Source organism: Rhea pennata, chromosome 28, assembly GCF_028389875.1.
Source record: "Rhea pennata isolate bPtePen1 chromosome 28, bPtePen1.pri, whole genome shotgun sequence".
Classification (NCBI taxonomy): Eukaryota; Metazoa; Chordata; class Aves; order Rheiformes; family Rheidae; genus Rhea; species Rhea pennata.
This window is the reverse complement of record NC_084690.1, coordinates 3,334,946-3,359,398: the sequence shown is the minus strand read 5'-3', so window position 1 is coordinate 3,359,398 and position 24,453 is coordinate 3,334,946. Positions and strand designations below refer to the sequence as shown.

The 24,453-nt window shown below is 52.6% G+C and overlaps 1 protein-coding gene across 5 annotated transcripts in view; it reads right to left on the bottom strand.

The window, feature by feature from the left end:
• Positions 1 to 24,453, bottom strand: part of LOXL2 (lysyl oxidase like 2) — a 49,825-nt gene that overhangs the window by 7,329 nt on the left and 18,043 nt on the right. For 3 of the 5 annotated variants that reach the window (XM_062596925.1, XM_062596927.1, XM_062596929.1), the window contains 7 exons: positions 17,724 to 17,935; positions 11,388 to 11,610; positions 10,050 to 10,233; positions 7,676 to 7,827; positions 6,553 to 6,720; positions 2,905 to 3,070; positions 2,538 to 2,781 (listed from right to left, as the gene is read on the bottom strand). In XM_062596925.1, coding sequence (XP_062452909.1) covers positions 2,538 to 2,781; positions 2,905 to 3,070; positions 6,553 to 6,720; positions 7,676 to 7,827; positions 10,050 to 10,233; positions 11,388 to 11,610; positions 17,724 to 17,935 — 1,349 coding nt within the window. Of the gene's footprint in view, positions 1 to 2,537; positions 2,782 to 2,904; positions 3,071 to 6,552; positions 6,721 to 7,675; positions 7,828 to 10,049; positions 10,234 to 11,387; positions 11,611 to 17,723; positions 17,936 to 18,066; positions 18,138 to 18,239; positions 18,498 to 24,453 lie in introns of those variants that run through there. The other 2 variants (XM_062596930.1, XM_062596928.1) reach the window with 2 other exon arrangements.

The window sequence follows — 24,453 nt, the reverse complement described above, 5'->3', positions numbered from 1 at the left end:
ACGCTGGCTCCTAGCCCAGAGACTTGTTTATATATCACGTGCTAAAGCTGTTTAAGGAGAGCACCTTGCTGCAGCCTTCACAGGATTACAGCAATGTTTTATACAGGGAAAGAAAAAAAAAAAGAAACCAAAGTCGTCATTTCTAGTGACCTTGTCATTTTCCAGGACAATAAATATTTCACCTGCTCTTCAGCAGCAGGCTCTGAACACAGCAGAATTCACCCAGCCTAGCAACCTGGCGTGGGGGGGGGGGTCTTTCCAGACCGAGAATGCACATTTATTGGCAGAAAACTAACAGCAGATGGGATCAGCTTCTCTCGGCACTCACTCCACTTGGATCTAAACAACACGACAGCTGGATTCTCGTACGACACATTTCATAATTTTAGCTGGGAAGTGTTAATGTCAACTCAGCCTGGGCTGCAGCGCTGTCAGAAACGCTCCAGCACTGTTGAGCGCAGCAACAGCTACGAGCGAGCACGTACCGAGTGCTGCAGACCTCTACCTAGCAGAGCGAGACCACTGCAGAGTTTGGGCGATGCTGACCTCCCGTGTCGCACCGCTGGGTCAGCAAAACATCTCACTAAAATTAAGCCTGTGCTCAAGCCCGGTTGAAGTCCATGGGACTTCTAGGGCTTTGCTGAACAGGACGCAGGTGGTAGCACCTGAGTAAGACAAGACGTGTGCTGCTCGCCTTGGTCTTGCTCATGTAACCCAGCTGAATTTGATCCCAGCCTTGGAATCAGGAGAAAACCCACAGCGCTGGGATGCTGTTGGGGAGCGAGTACAACCACCGGCGCTGAAAGCAGACCAGCTCCTTAAATCCTCGGACAACTCCACCAGCTTTGGGAACGCCGCGCTGAGACACGGCAGAGCCTGTCTGCATCGCTCAGCTCTCGGGAGCGAGGCGACGGCACAGACAGCCTAATTCAAAAGCCATTGCTTACGAGTTTTCAAAGAAATAAAGACGGCAGAACAGCTCCCTTCCAGCTGTAAAAATAATCACGGCTTAAAAAACTTCCGACAGCCGACACTGCCGCACCGCTCTGCACACGTATTTACGGATAAGGGCAGGGGGAAGGGAGGAACTTTTTCTTCTAGAAACTGGGTTTCTTTTTTACCTCCCTCTGCCTTTTCCCTAACCAAAAAATAAATTACCACCTGCCAGGAGTCAGTCGCTTCTCGCTCCCTGCTCAGGATCTTTCCCGTTTTCACATCAAGAGCCTCCTGAACAGAAGCTTCCAGCGACCGAGTACGGCAGGGAGGAGAGAAGTGACTTTGGCTTTGAAGCTGTCTGATTTGGCTGCCTCTGATAGAAGTTTGAGGTCTCGAGTCTGACTCAGTTTCTGAAATATGTCTGAATCATTAAAGGAGGTGTTTACTTTCTGATGTTTACAGACTGGAAAGACTGAAGAGGAATTGAGTTCATCCTCCTCCGTATAAACAGAAGCCAATTTAAAGCACGCACATGGCCCTCGGCCTCTTCCCAGTTCGCTCCTAGTCTCGCCTCGCTTAACCAGTCTCTCCCAAAGAGCTCCAAGTGCCCTTTCTGACCAGCCTCCAACGTGCCCAAATCCTTGCGGTATCCACAAATTCCCCCAGCCCCTTCCCAACGGGGCTGGGCAGGCAGACACGTGACACTGGTCCTGCGTTTCCCCCTCCCTTTAATGCACCATTTCCTACGTTATTTTCAGCTCTGTGCTGCTGAGGTTTTAGCTCTGCTGCTCCAACTGCAAATATGACCAGACTTGTCTGCAAGGTAGGTGGCCAGGGTGGGAAGTTTCAGGCTAGCGCTCCGGTGCGGCAGCGCCGGGGCTGGACTTCCCTGCGCACCCCGGCTCGCTCAGGCTGGGCAGGGAGCTGTTCGGGACGGTTTCATTGGAGAATTTCGTGCTGTGGGTGTTTTCACAAGGCACAAGTCTCATGGCAACGGCAGGACAAGAGCCGTGGAGCGTGAGTTACTTAGCTCCCTTTTACCCCAAATTGAAGAAAATCAACATGGTAACAAGCTGTCATTTCAGAAGCAAAGCATCTGGGTGGCTTGTTTCCAGCTCCCTTTCCTCTCCCTGGTTTACTTTGGCTGAAGCTGTCAGCCTCCCCCTGAAAAAATGCGTTTGGGGGGTTGACTTTACTATTTGTCAAAAATAAACACAAAACAATCCCCCAGCTGTATGCAGTGTAAGTGGAGCTGAGAGCTATTTAAAAAAAAATGCAGAATTGATGATGTGTTCCCGAGTCCTTTCCCAGGTGAGGGAAGTAGCTCGGATGACTGCATCTTCCCTGCACGCGGCAGCGGGTCCGTAGGCACGTGCTCCCCTCCGTCCGTACGCGCGCAACCCCCCGTAGGTACTGCCTGGGCGTACACATCTCCTCCAGCGAGCGCTCTGCATCCGTCCTGCTCATGCACCATCTCGTAGCTGTATTTTACGCTGCAATAAGCTGTTTTCCCTGCTGTCAAAGACTCCCAACCGCCCAAGCGCAGCTCCGGGTCTCTGCAGGAGACACCAGCCACGTGAAACCGTCTTCCCGGCGCTCACCTGTGACAGTCGTGCCAGACCCAGGCGTGGCGGCCGTTCTTGGGGCGGAAATCGGACTGCCCGTTGTTGTGGATCTGGGAGGAGAAGCGCAGCAGCCGCCGGTAGCCAGAGGTGACGGACGTGTTGACGGCCGAGCTGGCCAGGCAGTTCTCCTCGAGCGCGCACTGCAGCATGAACATCGGGCGGTCCTCCAGGTAGGCCGTCTGCTCCACCAGCTCCGCATTAAGCACCAGGTCAGGGGCAGCTGGCAGGAGGGAAGGAAGCTTTGAAAGGAACCGATGGAGGCCCATCATGGGCCACCCCATTTCTCCAGCACACCGCAGAGCAAACGCTTCTGCCAAAATAAAGGAAAACCCGAGCCACTCACTCTCTGAGCAGGACACCCCAGCACCAAAACGGCCACCTCCTCTGGGGCAGGAGACGTCGGCGCCGTCGTGACGGCAGTGGGCCAGGGACATCTCTGTCCCCGAACACTTGACACCGCTCATGACCACGTTGTCAGCAGTGATGTCTCCATGCCAGTACCAGGTTTCCTGGACAGAAGGGTAAAAAGGCATTTCACACACCATTAGTGGATTGCTAGGGGAACATTCACACCGCTTTAACTTCCGTTCTTGCTCCAGAGCAAGGGGCAGTACAGAGGCAGGACGCTGCTGACCAGTGGTGCCCTGCCCTGCTGTAGGCAGCATCCCATCTCACCTAGTTTCTCTCTGCATTCCCCATCTCTGAACTGGAAAAGAAAAGCATCCTGGCAGATCTCCGACCCCAGTGTCTCCGCGTGAGGGACGGAGTCCACCGTTTGCCTTAGATGCTGTCGGGGCCACCTGCTCTTTGCAAAAAGCTCGGCCCAGCCTTCGACGATTAATTAAAAGACGAGATGCTGAAACGCAGTAGTGTTAAACTCGCTGCCTAGCAGAGGTCTGGGCGCATAAACGTGCTGTCCGCCCTCCGCAGCCTCAGGGCACCCCGCTCCCTCCTCACCCCAGCCTGCTCTTCGGCATCTTCGTTCACTGCTTAGCCAAGCTTCGCAGAGAGCGGGGAAGCACTGCTCCGCCGTGCACGGGGCTTACCGCAAAAAAGAGAGAGGGACGGGGGAAGAGCTTTGCTAAACGACCTGCGCAGCTCAGGAGCGGAGTAGGGGAGCAGCTTGGGAAGCGCGTGCGAGCCTGTAAGCAGAAGGCTGAGACTAGGATTAAAACGAAGGTCAGGACAGGGAAACCTGAACATCTGAGCAGTGTAACTGTGTGTTTCTCCTTGTTTTTGAGCTGCTCAGCTCAGCTTGAAAGCCGTAAACTCTCTTCTCCACCCTGCTCTGCTCATGCAGTTGATGAATTCTTTCCTGGGCTGCTTTAAGTCAAATAGGCTGTGCCTTTAGGGGAGATGCCCAGCAACTAAACCACGTCTGTCTTGCGACATCTGTGCCCTGGGGAGGACATCTGAAGATGACCAGGACTCATGGGGTCTGCATCTCGGAGCGGGGATTCACAGACACTCAAAGCCTGGTCACTCCTCATCTTCCTCACCCAGTTTTACAAAACTTGTGGCAATGTCAGAAAATTAACTGCCCTTCTGCCAAAGTTGGCCAGCGGACACAGCAGTCGCTGGGCTGGACAGGCATCTGCTCCAGCTGGTTCCAGGAGCCCTCGCACTCAAAAATGGGATTCAGACCCTGAATAACCTGGGAATTTTGAATCCCACAAAGTAACAAACAAGAAAAAAAATATTCAGAGAAAAAAAAAAAACCTCCCTCAAAGGATGCAAACATTATATTTGAAGTCAAGTCTTAAAACCTTCAGTTCCCAGAGAAGTTCACGTCAGCCAGAGGCAGACCTGGACCTGCCAACGCATAAACAGAGCATTTCCACGTAGGTCACGTCGGGTCTGAAAGGGGCAAAGCTGCCGAGGGCGAGAGCCAGAGGGCCACGGGGCTCCGATCGGGGCCGGAGGTTTAGAAGCGGCTCAGTGACGTGCCCTGAAGGACGAGCCCTGGCCCAGCAGCACCGCTCCAAACCCAGGCAAATCGCAACCTCCCGCCGGGCCTCGGTTTACCTCTCTGCAGAAGGAAAAGCCCTGCCGCGCTTCGGACCTCCCCTCTCGTCAGACAGGGCATCGCTCCCCCCCTCGTTTCAGAGCTCTTCCTAGATGAACGATGAGCACTTTTTTCCTCCTAAGAGCATGTCCAAGGAAGCTCCGATCTCAGCACTGCAACGCTACTCACAAAGCTAAGCGCACGAAATCCCCCGACAAAGCTGCGGCTGCAAAGCTTAGGAGAAAGCAAGGGAAGAAAGAAGAAGAAAAAAAAGTCCGATTCACGTGTTAGCGTGCGTTAGTGACATTTCCAGGGGAAGAAAACCCGCGCGTACCATCGCTCCCGTTGCAGCGGGCTGTTTGCGAGCCCCGCGAGCAGCACCCCGCGGCCGCACACAGGGCCGCCCTGTTCTGCACGGCGCGGCTTTATGTTTGCGTAGCCGCTGCAGCCCGGACACGCATAAGGGCCCTTTTCTGTTCTAAATACCGGCAGTTTCAGCTAAAGGAAAAACTGTCTTGTTTCTTGCTGGACGCTCAGGGCTGTGTCAATAGAGCGGGGCAGCTGGAAAGGGCAGCGCTCCGGGGACGTGGCCATCCTCAGCTCCCGCGCCGTGCTCGGCGGCTCCGCGAGCCGATCAGCTGGAGGAACCGCGGGATCAGCGTGCATGAGCCCACCACGGCGTGGGCGCCATCCAGCCCTCCTCCTCCTCGATATCTGACCCCGGCGGATCCCTTGGGAGCTGCCGATCCCTTCTCCGGCCCTGGATAACAGCTGCACTCATTGGGATCCGCCTGCCGCGTGCCCTGCGTTTCCTCCGGGGACCCCGGCTTGATCGCTCGTTAGAGAGGACGAGAACGCGCTGCGGGACTGCGCTCCCTAGGCGAAGTTCAGCTGTCCAGTCTCGCTTTCCCAACAAGCCACAACCAGCCCCGAGGATGATTCTGCTCATCCGAGGGCCTCGATTCTCCCTGCGCAAACCCAGCAGTCTGCGGGTTGCCCGCACAGCATTAATTCCCAGCGGGTTTATCGCTGTGGCCCAGCAGACCAGCTGCTGCCCAAACATGCAGGAGAACCTACCGAACGCCACGGGAATCGGGACAGCCTCCGCGTCCCGGGAGCTGCGCTGCAACCACATTCTATTATTTGCTATTTGTCTGAGCACTGGATTTCCGAAAATTGCTTGGGAAAAATATTTTTCCTGCCCAGAACAGACCTAAGGCTGTTTTCTGTGTGCAGGTCTACGTCTACATAAACACATACGAAGTTTATTTATTCATTGACAGTTTGAGCCCAAGTTTCCCCAGACTGCTGGTGACTGCTGATGCCCAGGCTGAACTGCCTCAAAGGGCCTGAATTTCCAGAGCACAGCAAGCAGCAAGCTCAGACAGGGGATTATTTTCTCCCAGGGAGAAACCTTTTTTTTTTTTTTTTTTTTTTTTTTTTCCCAGCAGCCCCAATCCCCGTTTTGCCAGTGTCCTGGAACCGCAGCAGAAGCCCGGAGGAAGTTCTGCTCAAAGCTCAGGAGTTACAAGTCTCCCCACTAAAGCTGCCATTGCCCTGAGGTCTATCTGCTCCTCTCTGATGCCTCTTTCTATTTTGTGGTCCTTGGGGGATACACCACTACCAAAACACCTTGCACCAGGTCTGCGCTAGTTCCTTCCACCCGATGCCGTTTGCTCGATCCGGGAAGCGGAGGGGCAGCCGCCGTGCCTCCGCCCTCCAGTCCCCAGGGGCTCGTTGCCTCTCTTGCTGCTCGCTTTCCCTCCAGCGAGCTCAGAAGGCTGCTGCAAGAGCTCTTCACGCTGCAGGCAATTCCCCAACGTGCAGTGATGCTGAACCACCTGGGTCTCTCCAGGTAACACTTGAGGGCAACTGCTGTTGGGTTTTGTTAGTTTTTATAAGCTTCCCTCCTCCGATAACTCCTACCCCGATACCCGTAACGCTGCCGAGGCTGAAGCAGATGCGCGGCAGGGCGGGGGGACCCACCTGGAAGGCATGGCTGGCGAACCCCAGCCCCAGCTGCCGGCACACCACCATGGCCTCCACGGTGCCCCAGTTCTCGCTGCAGACGGTGCCCCACTTCAGCGTGCCGTTGCGCTCCGCCAGCACTTCCACCCGGCCCTCGTAAGGGTTGCGGCCGCCGCTCAGACGCAGCTGCAGGGCATAAAAGCAAATATGTCAGTAAGTTGCAGGGAGATGCAGCAGCTGGGCTAGCAACACTCGGGGCCTCGTCTTTTCAAGGCTTGTGGTTAAAGTCACTGAGCCCAGAAGTCTCGGCCCAGCTGCTAGCAAACCATCTGGCGCACAGCGGTGCTTCGTCTCCCAGCCTGGCAGAACGGAGCGGGTCGGCCTGCAAGTGCAGCCTAGGCCAGCGCTGAAAGAAGCCCTCAGCAGCTGCAGGAGTGACACGTCCCTTGTGAAAGCTCCTCTCCATCCCCACATCAGAAGTTGGTTTGTGACCTTTGCCTGGAGAGTTTCCTTGGAGGATCTTGCGTCTGCTTCACTCAGAAAAAGATTAAGCTGCACGTGCAAAGATGACAGCAGCACCTGCTTCCGCAGCCATGTAGGCACCGCTGTCGCGGGACCCAGCCGAGCGTCCCACCACAGCAGGGCTGTGCGCCAGCTCTGCAAGGCCCGGGGGCTGCCCAGGTCACGGCAGACGGAGGTGACCGCAGGGGCTGCAGCAATGACGACGGACGCCTGCTCCGGGGGGGCCAGGACTCTTGAGACACCCTCGTTTTCTCTGGCATTTTCAGTTTTGCAGAGAAGAGATGAAAGGGACTGCACTAGGTCACGGGCAACACCCTTCCTCTTGCGCAGCAAGGAGAAAAGGTAACGCCCACGTGACAGAAACCCTCACTCTCTCTGAAAACGGACTTCAGTCTCTTAACAACCCTGGACCAGCTCTGTTCGCTGCTCATGTCGAATTCGGCGTGATCTGTTGCAGCTGGGGCTTCCACTCAGGTTCTTTGGGTGGAGATATCCCCAGATTAACATTACAGCAGGTAAAATAAGACACACTCTGACCACAGGCAAGGGAGGCCAGATGATGCTCTAGGAAGACGACACCTAGCCGTGCTCATCACATCCAGATCACTTGGCCGCTCACCTGATTCTGGAAACCCATCGCTGGAACGTTGCACCTCACAGCAGCATCTTCTTCGTGGTTACAGCCCTGCGACTCCGTGTTGAACTTGCAGTCCGTGATTGATTTCTCAAAGCCTGTGCAGTCAATTTCGTTCAGATGAATCGGACCCATCCCTTGAAGAAAAAAAAAAAACAAAAATCAAGAAAACAGTCTCTTTACTTTCTGCCTTTGCTACTGTGGGGAGAAGAAATATCTGGTAACAGTTTATTCATACACTGCAGACATCAAATTGCCTTCCAGCATTCAAAACACAGTAACGCTGAAAAAAATCCAATGTTTTCTCGTATAAAAGTACGAGATTATTAGCATTAACTTTACCATTAAGAAGTTCTTTCCAGTAGCCTCTAGGACTCAAACACAGTAGAAACATAGAAAAAACCAAGTTTCCACTGTTGCATAATTTACAAACTTTAGCTGCAGGGATTTTCGGATTACGACCTTTTGGCTGGATCTATATGCCAGGAATCTGCTCTTGATCAAGCCCTGACATACACGTTAAGTAGGACATCCACGTGTTCACCGGGGCAGCAAAACAGCGACGCAGGGACGTGGCAGGGAAACACAGGCGCAGGCAGGTGCGTTACAGACTCCAGCAAGGAGACCCCCACGCTGGAGACAGCAGCAGTCCTGCCAGTAAAGCGCCCATGACCCGTTTCCGAACGGAGCCCAACGCTGGTTGGGAAGAAGTTTTGGAGGAAAGAATCAGAGGTTCTGGTAGATGACCTTAATCACAGGAGAACAACTGGAGCTCACACAATTCACTCGTTATGAGTCTTGCAAACACGCTGGATAGTCTTGATAGAAGAACCCTGCAACTGGCCAACATGGAACCCGACTCCAGCAGTTTCGAGGAAGCTTTAGGAGAGAGGAGGCCGAGGAGACAAGTGCTCCTGAGCTGTGCTACGACCGTGCTCTCTCGGGACTCCGCATAGCCCAAGCACCGGCAGACGCCGCGCTCCGGTCTGCAGACGGCTCGCGTCCCCGTAGCCCACGGTCAGACCCTGCTCTCTGGTCCGCATGGTGAGTTGTGGGGTGGGAAGGGTCTCCGACACATCACGACTCAATTTCCGACAGCAGCGGCAAGCCCAAGCCGCGTGCGGTTACTCCCGACCCCACGTGCAGAACCGATCGGGCTGCGGCCACACGCCCGCGCCGCAGCACCTCTTCCAGCCCTGTGCCCTCCAGCCGGACGGGACCCGCGTGGCGCGGGAGCAGACCCCCATCGAGCCCGCCCGGGAACGCGCATCCAGCCTTTTTTGTGGTTTTGTGGTCCCCGTCTGTAAAAGGGGGAATAAACTGCGTCATACCAAGAACTCTTTGTGTTGAAACTTGTTTCCTGCAGCTCCTAACCTTAATCTCTTAATCTTAACTTTAACCTGTAGACGCTGCACATCGATCTACATGTTGCCCATCTTTGCGTATTTTGGCCTACGAAACTAGATCTCCAACACAGCGATGATACGACTAGTCATTAAAATTTGTATTTGAACACGTGAATACTCTATGCCGTTTCCTAGATGCGTTTCAACACACCAGCAGCTCCCTGCATCCTACTGCAAGGCTTTCTGGCGGGTCCAACAGGTCACATTTAAAAGCCTCCTGAGCACCACCACCGTCTTTTACACGTGCCGTTACTTTCCCTCCCGTTCTCCAAGCCACGCTGGTCTGGAGAAACTTCACCCTTTCATTTGGTCCCACAACATGGGTTTGGGTTTGGTGTCATTTTCTTCAGGGCTTACGCTATGGGAGCGAGGCCTGCAAATTGGAAGGTGGCTTGAGGAGGACTTTGTTGGGCTTTGAGATTAATAGTTGCCTTTACCAGAGTTTGGCATTTAAACCAGCTGCCAAACGCAGGAAATCCAAACCCAAACCAGGCTATAAAATGTACAAATGACTCTTCTATTTATAAGAAGCTAAATTAATGTTTTGAACTTAAATTAGAGAGTGCTTGAAAACTAGATCTAGATCTACTTTTGCCAGGAACTTTCTAGTAATGCATTACACCATGATGTATACCTAGAACATTTTTAAAGAGAATTTGAGTGCAAAGAATGTGATAACAAACAGGTAATTGCTATAGCAGCTGTTCAAGGGAAGGGTTAAACTCACCATCCCTAGACATCTTCCAGTGAAGACCGAATATCTGCTTAAGTCACTTATTCTAGTTCGACCTCAAGCTCCTGGACCCAAGAGACTCACCAAGAGTAGCGAACACATAAATTCCTGGTCCCCCAAACCGACTTCCCAACGAAAGCACGCTCTCTGCCCCGACTCACGAAGGGTTTTGCAGAGGAGGACAAGGCGCGGACCGTCCGCGAGGCTCTTCTCATCTTACCTTGCCCGAGCCTCGCCCCCGTTATCGCTTCCTTCGCGCTCCCGAAGCCCAGCTCCCGGCACACCACGCTCGCCGACACCAGGTTCCAGTTGTCGTCGCACACTGTCCCCCACTCTCCGTTTTTCAGCACTTCAACCCGTCCTTCTCCGGTGTTGGCTCCTCCTTTCAGCCTCACCAGTGGCTGCTGCCGGACACAGACGGAAGCAGTGTTACTGCTGATTAGCGCGCTAATTAGACACTTAACTTTTAAGGCTGGAAGCACGCACGGTTCTCCAGCCCGGGGTTACGCGAAGGCCACCCAAAGCCTACGTGAAGACTTAAGGCTCGCGCGGCTCAGAGGATTCACCACGCTTTACAAGACCCTTCGCCCCCGAGGCCTGGACTCTGCAAACTCCTGCGTGCAGGCGTGACGGGAGTCCAGGCAAACAAGCGGCAGGCGGGACCGCGCTCTCCTCGCTTTGCCAGAGCAGCGTCCGGAGACGCTGTCCGGGGTCTTGCCAGGTGCAGGAGAGCACCCACTCCTACAGCCCCAGAGGCACGGGGCTGGGACCGGGGCTGCAGGCATCCCCCGTAACACCTAACGCACCCTGCAGAAGTCCGACTCAGCTGCAGGAGCCTCCAGACCTCGAGGTCACCACAGTGTCCTAAGGTTGTCTGTACCTTATGGCTGAAAAATTTCCTTTAGCATCAACTGAAATCATCTTTGCTGCAAGTTAAACCGCTTCTTTCACATCCAATTGCTCCAGTGACACTGGGAAAAACTGATCCCAGGGTCCTTTTATAACTTTTTTTGCATATTAAGATTTTTATGCTGCTACTCAGGCCTCTCTTCGCTAGACTAAGCACACGCAGCTTTTTAAGCCTTTCCTGTAGGAAAAGCTTTTCCCAGCCTCTAAGGACATTTCTTTGGGACGTTTCTCTGCAGAATGCACAGGAATAGTAGAAATATAAGCTTACTTCTACCGTATCTCTACAGGAGACACAACCCAGCGGCATTTAAGTAACTGTGAAGCAGCAAAGCCCAGCAGCAACTGGGCGTGCGTTCAACTGGCTTGAGCAGAGCAGCTCAAACAGAAACGTGACAAATATATTTTCTTACTACTCTCTCAGAGCCTTGCCAGCCGCGGCAGCGAGCGAGTCTCCCGCCCCGCTGAGCCCTGGTACCACGCAGCGGTGAGGACAGCAGCTCGGCCGGGCGAGGAGGGCATGTGAAGAGGGGACATTAGGCCAAGGGGCTGGTTTGTGGTCAGGTCTCGGAGCTGGTAATTCACTCTGAATAGTTACGTCCCCAAATCCAGGCTTTTCCTACTCGACGGGTTGAGTTCGCCCCTTCCTCACCTCCTGCCTGAAAGCTTTTCGGAAGCCGCTATGGCTGCTCGGGGCGAAGGCGCGTCCGGGGACGCAGCTGACCACAGCAGGCATCCCGTTCTCGCAGGTCGCGTTCTTCTCCGCATCCACGTTGAGGTGATTGCCCAGTTTGCAGCTGGAGATGTGAGCCTCAGTCCCACTGCAGTCCATTGAGTAAGCCCAGTAATGCTGCTTCCTTCTGCTGGCAAACATCCTTAGAGGAATTAAAAAAGGCAAAATCTGTCAGAAAATAGTCAAAAGAGAGAATTCCCTGTGAATAAAGCTGTGCAACTCCCTACGTCATGAAACTGCTGAGACTAATCCTGGGGCTGGATGCATTTTAAGCACTTGGTTAACTGAAGTCTGTTACTGAATTCCCGGTGCAAGGATGAATTCCGGAGGTTTCATCAGCCCTTTGCTGCCTCCGGCGCTCTACAGAGAGAAGCTCGGGGCAGAGAGCTGAGCACAGCCTCCACTCGACTTAGGCTGAAGATCAGAGGGGGCCAGCGATCGGAGCTGGGAGAGGTAATTCCAATCGGCAGGGTGCAAACTGGGGCTGTGCAAACCCCCCTGGGGGGGGGGAGGTTGGGTTGGAGAGGCCCTAAGAAAACTTGCCCCTTAAATAATGGATTTTAAATAATGGATGGATTGCTGGCCACCGCCCATCATCAGCAAGAAGATGGCAGACTGGGAAAAAGCCACAGGTCTCCAGCTTCCCTAAAAACTGCAGTGTTAACAACTGCGAGCCTGAAAGCAATTTCCGAGAGCACAAGCAATTCCCTTGATGACATGTTCACAGCACAGGAGATTGGCAGCAGCTTTTGCTCCTTGCTCCCAAACTGGAGCACTTGCTTGGAGCTGCTCCAGGGACTAAGGGGGAAGGGGCGTGTGTGATAAATGGGAAAAGAAAATAACCTAGCTTCATCACAAAGCTATGGATGACCATATTGGAGCTAAAACAATCAAAGAACCAGAAATATGGGTCAAAGCATTACCAAAACAGAGATCTTAAAAGTTTTTTTTTTTTTTTTTTTTTTTTTTTAAATCAGTCAAGACGCAGAGGAGCCAACGCCTTGCTGCGATCTTGACGTGGCTTTGCAAGATCCCTGTGCTGTTCCCTGCTCTGGGACTAACTGCCCTGCAGCCCTGGCGATCCAAGGACCGGCTGCGAGAAAGGGCACAGCAGCGCGGGGGGAGTCTGCTGGGAAAAAGCAGCATCAGCTTTAACTGCAGCATGTCCCTGCAGGACAGGAAGCCTGAGCAGGGTCTGGAGACAGATCAGAGAGCCTTTTGCAGCTTGGTGGTTTGAATCTAAACTTGGACACGTTACGACTGAGAGTTACTCCTGGCTGGTACCCTTTGGTGGCTAATCTGTGTTATCTCAGATGCTGGAGAAGACTTTCCTCTCCTCTTCTGCTCGCTGAGCCTTGCTGCCAAGCTCAGCAGTTATCACGGCTCATATGCCTCGCAGCCACAAACTAATCTTTCCTGAAACCAAATTTCTCTGGCTTGAGGTTAGGGCCAAATACAGCTGGGCTTGAGCTACAGATACAACTGCATCACATGATGGGGACTAAACACTCCCCTGGGAAGGATGAAGGATGGGGCAGGTCCAGTAAAGGCAGGCCTGAGCTCCGTCTCATGGAGCAGCAGCAGGCAACCTGCCTGTCCTACGGGTAAAACACTGGCTGTCAAACTCCAAACCTGTCAGATCAGAGCTGTCAGGGACTCTGAATCAACAGAAAATAAACAGGATAGGAAGAGAGGAGTTCAAAAATAGTAATAAAACACCCAGGGAGGACGTAGGCAGAAAGAAAGTCAGAAGTCAGAACGTCTGATTCATTTTTGGACCAAACCTCGAAGCTTTTTCTTCCTCTTAATTAAACTGCCTGGGATACTACACGCCAAGGCAGCGACAGCCTGTGTTAAACGCCCTTGTACTGCTAGAGCTCGCACCTGGGTCCCTTAAACATTAACAACCTCTCTCTCGGGTTGCAGAGTGATCGAGCAGATTTGGGCGTGCTTTACACATTGCAATGCATCCGCAAGTGCCCGACCTTTGGGGACGTTACTCCACGCTCCCCTGGCAGGAGCCAGCCCCGCTCCCCCGCGGAGGAGCGCTGCTCTGACGTCCTTTCACGCTGTTTGTTCCTTGTAGGAACGAGAACTGGAAGGGTCGTTTTCACGCTCGCATGTGCGGGGAGCCCCGTGAACTCCAAAAGCAGACACCAAACGCGGCCTGCCGTAGAGAAGCAATTAAGGGGATGCCTTACGATAGCAAACAGTGACCTCAGCCTGGAAATTTCTTGCGGCATTAACATCTGGTTGATATTAACAGCCCTTGGTAAGCTGAAAGACAAATAGCCAGAGAAAGCCCCACCTCATTTCCCAGATGATCTCTACCGCCAGAAACTTGGGGCATTCTTGCTATTTAATTTTTAAACACAGAGAGTGAGCAACCCCCCTCCATTGACCTAGGTGTAAGCCAAGAGCAATTCTGCTCAGAGGCATGAGCGAACAGTCATGCTGAAAGCGTTTAGCCGACTCCAGGTCACGCTGGAACCTAAAAGATCTCTACTGACCAGGACAGAGGGACTTTTGCCACACAAGCTTTAGAAAGCTTAAGCCCAGGGGCTTGGGAAGTGTCTCAAGGTTTAGGTAAGCAACCTTGCTACGGTAAGGCTGTGTCCAGGAGGGCTCAGTGACCAGCAAACGAGTTCATTACAGGAGAAAGAAAATGAATCATCGTGCATATATATTGGGAAAAATGACACACTGAATGGGAGCTGGTGAATTCCTCTTCAGGGAGCGTGAGCATACGTTGCAGCGCTATGAAAAGTTTTTACCCTGGTCTAATTCTTCAAACATTTGCTGAAGTTAGCAAGTCTACCTTCTGCAGTCTCAGTCAGCCGGGCAGAAGAGAAGCCAGACCCGCCGCCGTCTGCCAAAGCCCTCAAGATCCTGGCTTTGCTAGGGAGAACCCAAACCACGCAGGTTGCTCTCTCAGCCGTACGAGCAACTAACCGCCCTACGCATCTGACCACGTCCGTAACGCTGCGAGCAGCCCGCTAAAGCCAAGAGCATCTCCCGGCCGCAGCTCGGTTTGGACCGAGACCGAACGAAACATCCAGGAACCGCTCCGCTCTTTCACCCCTTTGACCGCTCTCGGACAAATCGCAGAGCTGCAAGGTGACCTCAAGAAGGCGTCAGGTTCATCTCTCTGCCTCAGGCATCGCGGGTCACAGACTCGTGCTCTTCCCATCAGCCAAGCGCGTTTAATCCTACTTGTCCCTCTCTCAGCTGGAGCAGGGGTTGCAGGAGGAGTTAACAAACAGCTCTTATAAAACAGCTTCGAAGAATGAACAAGAGCATGGAAACAGCACCGAGATTTGTTTCATTTCCCAACATAAATTGTACTGTCAACTGCACAGCCTAAGTTACATTCAGGAATAAGCCCTGGCACAGCAACAACGATGAACTAAGTTGTTTTCTTTCAAGCAAGATCCATCTGCAAATCATTTCACCTCCCAGCGCTGTGCAGCCGCAGAGCCTCGTATCAGTTACCCCTGCACGGAAAGCCGTAGTTTGCGGGGAGCAGGATGGCTGTGGCTCTAGCAAGGGGCACCCGCAGCCCCAGCCAGCCCGAAACCCGATCCCAGCCGCTGCCTCCCGGCGCGGCCGCGGAACGAGCGCGGGAAAGGAGCCGCTCTGGGGAGAGCGGGGTTTGCACACTAGGGAGAGCAACGCCCGAGAAACGAGAAAACCGTTTCCGAGGCTTCACGCTCGCGTGGAGAGAGGGTTTAGCCCAAGCGACCGTCAGAGTCGGACTCTCCCTCCCCGAGGCGGGATGCCACCGGAACGGGTGCCGGATAAGCCGCAGAGCGGCACGGCCGAGCAGATTGCAACGGCGGTCGTTCCGGCGTCCCGATCACGAAGCAAAGATCACCCGGAGCGTCCCAGCCCAGACCTTACGCAGGCGCACGCGCTGGGAGTCTTTCCTCCCCAGCAAGCTCAGCAGCAGCGCTGGCGGTCCTGGGTGCATCCCCTGGGCGAGCCCCCTCCCGTGTCCTCTGGGCCTCCAGGGCACAACGGCAAACGCTACAGAAGAGCGACAGCTCCTCAAGTTACGCTAAGCAAACAAAACTGCCCATTTGACAAAGTTTTACTTAGGAGGAGTCACGAACAAAAGTTCAAACTCTTTTCCCTCCAGTAAAATGACATCCTGCCTTGTCCCAGCCTGGGAAAACACTCAGCATATTTTCCAAAATGTCTTTCTGCGGGTGCAGGAGCCCGGTAAGCTGTCGCTGCTTGCAGAACACGAGCAAAGCTGGGGGAGGCATCGCAACCCCCAGAACTACTTGGGTAACCGTTGTGATTTGGTGCAGACACCCCAAGCCCGGTTAGCACAGCGCGTTCCTAACTCCAGCTCTGCTCCACGGGACGCTCAGCATCACAGGCTAGCAGGCTCCGCAGCTGTGCCTCAGTTTTTCCATCTCTATATTTGCTATTGTAAGAGACAGGACAACTACCAAGCACCCTTTTATTTAAGGCAGATGGCTCCAGCTGCAAAAGTTAATGCTTTTCTTGGAAACGCTACAACTGAGGAGGAAGAAAAAACATCTCCTGGGGCAATTTATACTGCCTTTTTGCTCTGATGCTGGGGATGGGAATCTCAGAGCTGAGTTTGAGGGAGACATGCTATACAGACATACGGACAGGAGCAAACACTCCTCGAACCGGTGTCCAGGGCAAAACGTGAGACTGCCTGGTACAACGAGGTCAGCGCTCGTCTCCACGGGAAGCCTGAAAACAGAATTCCAGGTGGGTTATTTTGTGTTCTTTGTGCTACTACGTGGTTTTACGCATTTCCAACCAAAGGACCTCTTCGATTGACCGTGACCTTGCTAACGAAGGGAATGAAACATGGCCAGTTGGTTCTGGGGGAGCCTTCTGAAATACCAGTTGCACAGGCCAGAAAGAGCAGGCAGGAAAACCACAACCCCCGCCTGGAGATTTCGGTTCTCCCCCTCACCAGTTGACACTTTTCCACTCCACAGGTCGCACAGCAGAGGAAAGAAACAAGACAGATTTTAACCTAAACTATTTTGCATCTGCTCTAGGGTGTTATTTCTAGGGAAACGTGTAGGAGGAAACATGTCTGTGCTGAAGGCTGGTGACAGAAAGCAAGCTGAGACACTGACAACAAAAAAGACACGAGCTCCTGACTTCCAAGAAACAGCAGGAAATGCAGTTTGAACATATACGAGCTGCATGAAGCTCCAAAAGACACAATGTTCTCCTATGGGTTACAGTTTTCTTCCTTCTTTTTAATGCAGTCTATGAATATAGGAAGAAAAAGCAGCTCTAAAAATCACAGCTGCCCCAGCCTGTGTCCTCCTAGACCGTCTCAGATGCACAGGCAGAAGCAATGCTGGGAGCAGTGGCATAGACACACTACCAACATTTTTAGCCCAGCGCTGTACCCTGCTCAGAACCGGTTTTAATGGACAAAGCAAGTCATACAGTCGGAGGCAGCTGGCAGCTTCTCTGGACTGGGGCCCTGAGGAATTGTCAGGGCCAACAGAGCTGAACTGGGGTTAGCAACAGCGGGAAATATTTTTACTGGGAAGTATTCCCCTGGGGAGATTGCTCTTTGGTGAGAGATTTGGCAGCTGGACACCCGGAGCCATGGAAGGTGAGCCTCCACGGGGGCCAAACGCCAAAGCAGCTGGTAAACACCGGCATCAAAGGTGCGGGGCCAGGAATTGCGTGCAATAGCAGAAAGGAGGAACCTGGGCAATAAAGCAAAACAAAGACCCATTTTATCACGAGATTACCCAACTGGAGCCCTCAGCACACATCAGACCTGCTGCTATAGCTGACTCTGCAGAGGGATGGGATAACTACTGGATTCGCCTGCAGCTGACGGGTTTATGGACAGAGTAGTCACATCCATCCCTGCACAAAACACAGCCCGAACCCCTCGCTGGTGAAGGAAATGACTATCCCATAGCTGGAAACAAAAAAAGGTTTCTCAGGCTGAATGTCCGTGTCTCCTACTTTAGTACCTGTGCAACATTAAAACTGATACTGCGCTTGATCTTCGTCCAGAAGGTGAGGATCAAACCTTTCCCCTGTCTGCACAAGGAAACGCTTGACATTTCAAATATTTACACAGCAGGAAAATCTGATCTGAAGGAATGAAGCCGTTGACGGAAGCTTTTCTACCTTAAGGTCTCCAGTGTCATTTGACAATTTGCATTTTTGAACAAGGCCCCAAGTGTTCAAAGAAACATGCCCGAGTCTCACACAAAGCTCCGCTCTTACTTGTAGACCTTGGCGTTGTATTTCCTCTCACTGGGAAATCCAAACATGCCACAGACAACTCGGGAATTTTTCATGGTCCAGTGCTTGTCACAGATCTGCTTCCAGGTCCCTTCATCTTTCACCTCCACGTAACCTTCCGTGACGGGCACCCGCTTGCGGTAGGTGGCGAGGATGGCACGGATTCTTATGTCTTCCACTTGGATGTTCATGTTCTGCGGGCAAAAAAGAAACACAAACGATGCCGGCTTGCGAGAGGACTGGTTCTGCGGCTTAGGGATGGGGAACAGAGACCGAACGGGGAGAGGAGGGGGGGGCAGAGAGCTTGTTTAGGAAAAGCCACAACCAGGAGGTCAGCAAACCCTTCCGTCTCGTTCAAATCCTTCCTCCATCCTGCAAAGAAGATGTTTGTCCTCACTGAAAAAAAAAAAAAAAAAAAAAAAAAGGCATTATTTAACAAGTCACTACGTAGAAAATCTCCTTTGTTGCTTAAATTCATCGAAAGCGTTTGCTTCAGACCTTGACTCGGTCTCCGCCGTTACGGAGGTGAACCTAGAGCAGCCCAGGTAGCCCCGCTGTAGCGCCGGGAAGGGGGAGCCCCGGCAGGGACCCGCGACCGGGGCTCGGCTCCCCGCCCCGCGCCCCCACCCCGGCCGTTCCCCGGTGCTCGGGCTGGGGTCCTCCGCCAGCTGCCCCGGTCCTCGGGGGCGCAGACGAGTCGCGACGGGTTTCACGTTTGGAGCCTACGTGAGGACGCCGCGCACACGAACCTTGCAGGGACCCAAGCCCAAAGCAAAGGCTGACTGGAAAATATCTGCTGTGGCAAGCAATTACAAAAGAGCTACTGAAAATTTTTTAACTTGCTTCCAACAGAGCTTTTCTAGACAAAAATATATAAAACCACGTGGTTCCCTAGGCAGTTACATCAGAACAGAGGAATTCTGCCCTCCCTTCCCTCAAATTCAATCACTTGGAAAAGAAAAAAAGCCCAGAGCTTTAAAGAGAAATGGGCCTCTCTGGATTACTCCATCAGTGACAGACAGAGGTATTAAAGTTAGGGAGGTCACACTGGGATTTGCAGAGCCCTGAAAATAGACACGGCACCTTTTCTTTTTTTCTTTTTTCTTTTTCTACAGCTACCACTCAGCTTTACAGCAGACACGAGCACCAATAGTCCCACTTGGACAGGGCCAGGTTGATAGTTTAGGCTCAGATTTTTAAATCTCGTATGTATATATCTCATATACACATGCATCCCTGAGACGCCTCATGATGTTTAAAGGGTCTGACGCAAGCGCAATAAATTCACACAACTGGGGACTTCACAGAGGCTGAAAACCTGTACATCTCCTGTGCAGTCTGGAAAGTCCATTTGCAATGCACAGTTCCTCCTCCGTTTGGCAGGTTCTCCTAAAACATTGCATTGCTTTTGCCTCCATGCTGTCAGGAAAGTAGCAGAGCCTCTACGCACTGAAGACCTTCTGAAAGTGGTTTCCAGAGCCTGCAACTCACTTTTCCCCCAGTGCAATTTATGAAATGTTTCCAGTTCTTCACTTGATGCAGAAAGCATGCTTACTGGAGCCACAGGCCAACGCCTCCTGACACTTATTTCTCTGTTCCCTCTATCTTCTTCTGCAACTGCACCTCAGTTTCTTCACCAAATGAGGCAATAAAAGTCTTAAACCATTTGGAAATAGCTTTGACTGCTGAGAATTGAAAAATGTTTTTAGTAAAAACGTAGTAAAAGGGTTAACCCAAAGAACAGAAAGCCAAAGCTTAAAATTGTGCTGGAAAAACACATGAAAAGACGGTAGTTAAGGAGGAAATCTGCACTGGCAGCTGAGAAAGTGGGTGAGACAGCCTAAGTGATTTTTTCCATTGGTGACTGCAGGATATACCCACCCAATATAAAGCTCCAAGTACGTTTGCTACATGTAATTATGTCTCTGTCAGCCCTACAGCCCAGTCAAGTCACTGAAATGGAATATTTTCCCTGACTAGACCCGGCATCAGCAGCGTGTTGAGATCCGCCCGGGTTTTCAGCTGATGGCCACTTCCACGTTGCTTGAGCGTGGGCAGACCAGAGGCCTCAGCTGTACTTGGCACGATGGAGAAGGGCTGTTCAGGACCGAGTGTGATTTCTCGCGCAAGGACGGTGTTCGAAGATGCCTGCATTCTGCAAGGAAGCTGCGCGAGAGCAGCCGCTGGCCTCATTCGAGGTGTGCCGAGTGCCATTCCAGATGTTCCACATCTGCCTGCTGCTTCCACCACAAGAGAGTAGCGACGTTATTCCCACATTGCATCCGTTAGTCGTTGTTAACGTGCTACTACGCTCACCGCTGCGGCATCAGACCTTCAGAGATGGGAGCTCCCTCACCCCAGGTCGTGACGAACCTGAAAAGCCTCCAAGGTAAACAGAGCACTCAAGGGGTGGAGGAAAGGAAGCACCATCAGCCTCCTTTTGCAGAGCGAGAAAAAAGATGGAGGGAGACCAAACCACCTCTCCAAGACCTTAAGGGCAGTGAATTGACTCCACTTATTCTGAGGCACAAACTAACCTACACGTGAAGCCCTCTCCTGCGTCAGAGAACATCAGCTGAACCCCTAGCACTGAAGAGCACATTGGGATTTCTTTTGCTTTCCCACTTCACCCACTTAACAAGCAGCTGTATTGCACAAAAGCAAAGACATCCAGCTGGTCTCTTACAGATGCCAACAACATATGCTGAGAAAAGGGTATCTGAACAGAGCAAGCACGCAGCGATATCTCCCTGCATCTCCACTTCACAGACTTCCTGAGCCAGAGGTTACATTTGAGCGTTCAAAAGCCCCAGGCAGATTTGGGAATCCCTTGCTGTGATGTGCTGGGATTTATTACATCAGAGCAACAAGCAAAGGAAGAAACCCGCCCAGGTTAGAGGAGGAGAGGGACATCATGAAATTGCAAAAGTTAAAAACTTGAAAAAAGAAAACACATGGGCAAAGTGAGATGCGAAGAAGCCCTATCCTAGTCAGGAGCTGACTGACTCTGCAGGTGAGAACTGCCGGGCTTTGGGAATGCTGTTAGAGACCTGCTGATTTGCCTGTTATTTTTGCAGTTAGTTCAGCAGCTCAGTAAATAAGCACAGGTTTCCGCGTGCATTGCCAGAAGAGCTCTGGTCCCCGCAGCAGTGGGGATGCCACGGGCCCAGCGTGGACCCTGGGCACCTGCATTCCCTGTGCATTTGGGCAAGTCTTTTCCGCCAGCTCTGACTGGACTGGGTCATCCTCGTGGATCACTCTACAGAAGTGAAACATAAGGTGTAAACTTAAATGGGGCTCAAAAAAGCATCGTCAGAGTCAGCATGACACCTCAGACACTGCTCTGGCACAGAGGTCCTATGACACAGCTCTCCCCAAAGAGATGCTGACTTATACCCTCAGCTTTACATTGGAAGATTAAAGAACAAAGAGGTCAAAGTAGGTAGGTTTTCCAAAGAGAAAGGATTGCTAAAAGCTTTCTCCCAATAGCCCTTTACAGATTGTAACGGTTTCCTCTCGCTGCAGAGGTTTTGTTACACTGGGAGTATTCAATAACGCAAATACAAGCAGACATGTTTTACCTTCCAACACCAATGTGTAGACCAGCTGGGTAACGAGGAAAACAGACTCCACATAAAAATCAGAAGCAAACAATATTTAATAGCTGAAGTAGACCTTTTTGTTTAAATTGCTCTCCCTATAATTTATGTACACGTGGAGAGAAATGCCTGCAACTAGCTCTCATGTCAACAGGAAAAAAAAACCCTCATGTCTGAAAGCCTTTACTTACATTCTGATCTTATAACTGCACACAAAAGCCACAAGGTAACTCTGGGTCTGGTAAATCTCCCAGGAGGAGTGGGACTCCCACCCGCGGGGTCTTGTCCCGGCCGGCTGCATGCCAGCTGAGGACACAGGCGGCAGCAGCAAAGGATGTTCTGCTGGAAACACTTTGCAGCTGGGGAGCGCTCACGCGGGCGAGGAGACACTCTTGGTTGCTGCACGGTGAAACCACCTCTAGGAAGAGGAACTGGGTCGGTTGCAACCCAAACTACAGGTAGGGAAATAGAGGCCCAGTCCCCAAAGCCAAAGGGACCTGGTGTGCAGAGTCTGAGGCTGAAGAACGCAAGGCAGGAAGGGGGCGAGAGCGCCGGGCGCAAACCCAGGCCCTGGCATCTGTCCCGTGGGAAAAGTGCTGCTGGGAACTTCTACCTGCGCAGACAAGAGGAGCCCAAGCCTAGAAAGAGTTAACTCCCATGGCTCCTGCACGACAGTCCTCCTTCCGAGGGAGCCTTGCGCAATTTCCACCTATTTAGGCCAACAGCTGTGGAGATGTAGGTGCCAGCCTTTTTTTTTTTTTTTTTTTTTTTTTTCAGTTAAAATTCCAAATCTGAGAATTCAGCTACAAGCTCAGTTCAGATCTGGATCTCCAGCCTCTCCTCATTGCTTATGAAACAATCCCACCCACATATTTGAGGGTGAATCAGCTCTTGCCTTTATATCCTGCTCTCCAGAAGAGTGCTTGCTCAGGCGGGACTGCGCGGCGTGCACTGCTGACCCTGCTCGCGGGGGTGAGCGGGTCTGCTTCGTCGTAAATCCTGGCCTCGTTCCTCCAGCTGTAGCTTTGCTTTCAGAGACATCTATTCTTCTGGCACAGATTAGCTCCGTTAAGGAAGTCAGCGTGCAAGCAGCAAGAAATCCTAAGAAATGTTTCTCCTGCTTGAGTTAAATCTTCTGAGCTTGGAAAGTGCAAAGAAGCCACAAGGCAAGATAAAGAAACAAGCTGGGGATGGGAGGGAGGGGGGGAAATACAGCAGCTCTGTAGATGCATTCACAGCTCTGGCTTCCGCATCAGCTTCTCACCGGAGCCACCTGACTGCACAGAACGACGCAGAAATCGGACCAAAGCTAAACTGGCTTTGTGGTCTGAGCCTGGCGAGGTCCTGTTCAGTTCCAGGTCTCCTGGGGGATTTCGGCCACCCAAACCCGCATCCCCGTCTCCTCCCCGTTCGCTCAGGCCTCCCGCTCACGCTTCCTCCCCCTTTCTCTAAAGCAAAAACAACGCTAAGCCCGTCTCGTCTCATCTGAATGATAAACCTCTACAGCAAGGACTACACAACTGTATTTGCCCAAGTCCTAACACAGCAAAGATGTGATTTTGGTTGGGACTTCCAGCATTACTACAATAAAAATTACTATAAAAATGAAAGAAAGGATCAAACTATTTGGGGTTGGACCACGTTCTTCCCTACTGCTCCTTCCCCACCACAAGCCTCCTCGTGTCCAAGACCCACACTGCAGTTGCTTGCTGCTGCTCTTCACAGCTGGACACTGAAGCCCACCGCAAGCCGACACGCTGAGCCAGTGAATCCCAGCTTCAGAAAGCTGGGGCCTGCCTGGAGACAGCAAAGAGGAAGGGGGTTGTTTTTGAGCTTTCACAAAAGGATTCCTGGCTCCGAAAGCTTTCACATGAGCCTCAGCTGCTTTTGTTTCCACTCTCTGAACCAAACGCTTCCCCACAGCTTCAGTTCTGATTGCAAAAACCGACACAACTTTCATAACGTTTTCTTTCGCCTTTTGCCATCCGTTTCGTTTTGGCAGAACAATTTTGCCCGCGACAGTAGGCTCGTGTCCTCCTCCGCTGCCCAAGCTAAGAGACGCCCTCCCTGCTCGAAAGGGCTCTTCGTTTTCATCATCACCATCAGCGATGTAAGGAGGGCAAAGCCAGCGGGCGGAGGCATTCAGCACCGGCTCTGCGGCTGCCTGACCTGCAGGCAATGGTGCAAAGCAGCTTATCCCGGCGCTCGGGAGGTCCAGCTCTCCCCGCAAACCCTCGGCAGAACGAGCGCCGGGAGCCTGCGCGCTGAGCATAGCTCTGGCTAGTTCACGTTCGTCGCTCTCCTGCTTTAAGGTTCCCCATTTTCCGCTAAATTGCACGATTAGGTTAAGAGACGACGTGAGCAGGATTTTACGCAGAATTGCACGCCTTTACAGAAGGTGTTTTGGGGGGAAAGGGGCTTGGATACGCCGTCACACGGACCCGCAGCCTCGCTGAGCCCTCGGTCGCAGAGACCCCTCTCCCCCGTCAAATTCCCCCCCTCAGACTTTCCATCCTCCCACTCCACAAGCGGAGACCTCACGTTTGCCATCTTGCCAATCTGCTGCCGCTTCCTCGTCAGCCCCAGCTCTCTCCTCCTTCCCCACTGCCTGACCCATCCCGCTGCCCCAGGGCTGCAGAAAACTATTCACAGCAGCCTTTTCCACTTAGGACGGAGCCCCAGGATTTCTTGGCTTTCCAGGCACCAGTACTTCAAGATGGCAACTCAGACGGGAAACGAATGGCGCTCTGGTCTGCAAACATCACGGTTGGAGGTTTCCACGTTGAGCAAAGCTGTTACATCCTCCCCTTCCTCTTCCCTGCGTCATCTTAAAGATCTCCCGGATCAGCTGCTGTAAGCCAGCCACATTTATCACCTGCCCTCTGCATGCAAAACAGCAAGATCACGCTCTTTCTCAGGCTCGATAGCTAACGCTGATAGCTCCCAGCTGCTCCGGCCGACTGACTCGGGATACAGCCAGCAGCAGGAGACAAGCCGGTGAACTCCGTCCCACGGGAACGAGGAGCAGACCGGCGCCAGCCTTGGCGCTCTCTCGGCACTACCAGCTCCACAGCCTGTGCCTTCTGCTAGAAGACGAACACCAAACCTGCCCA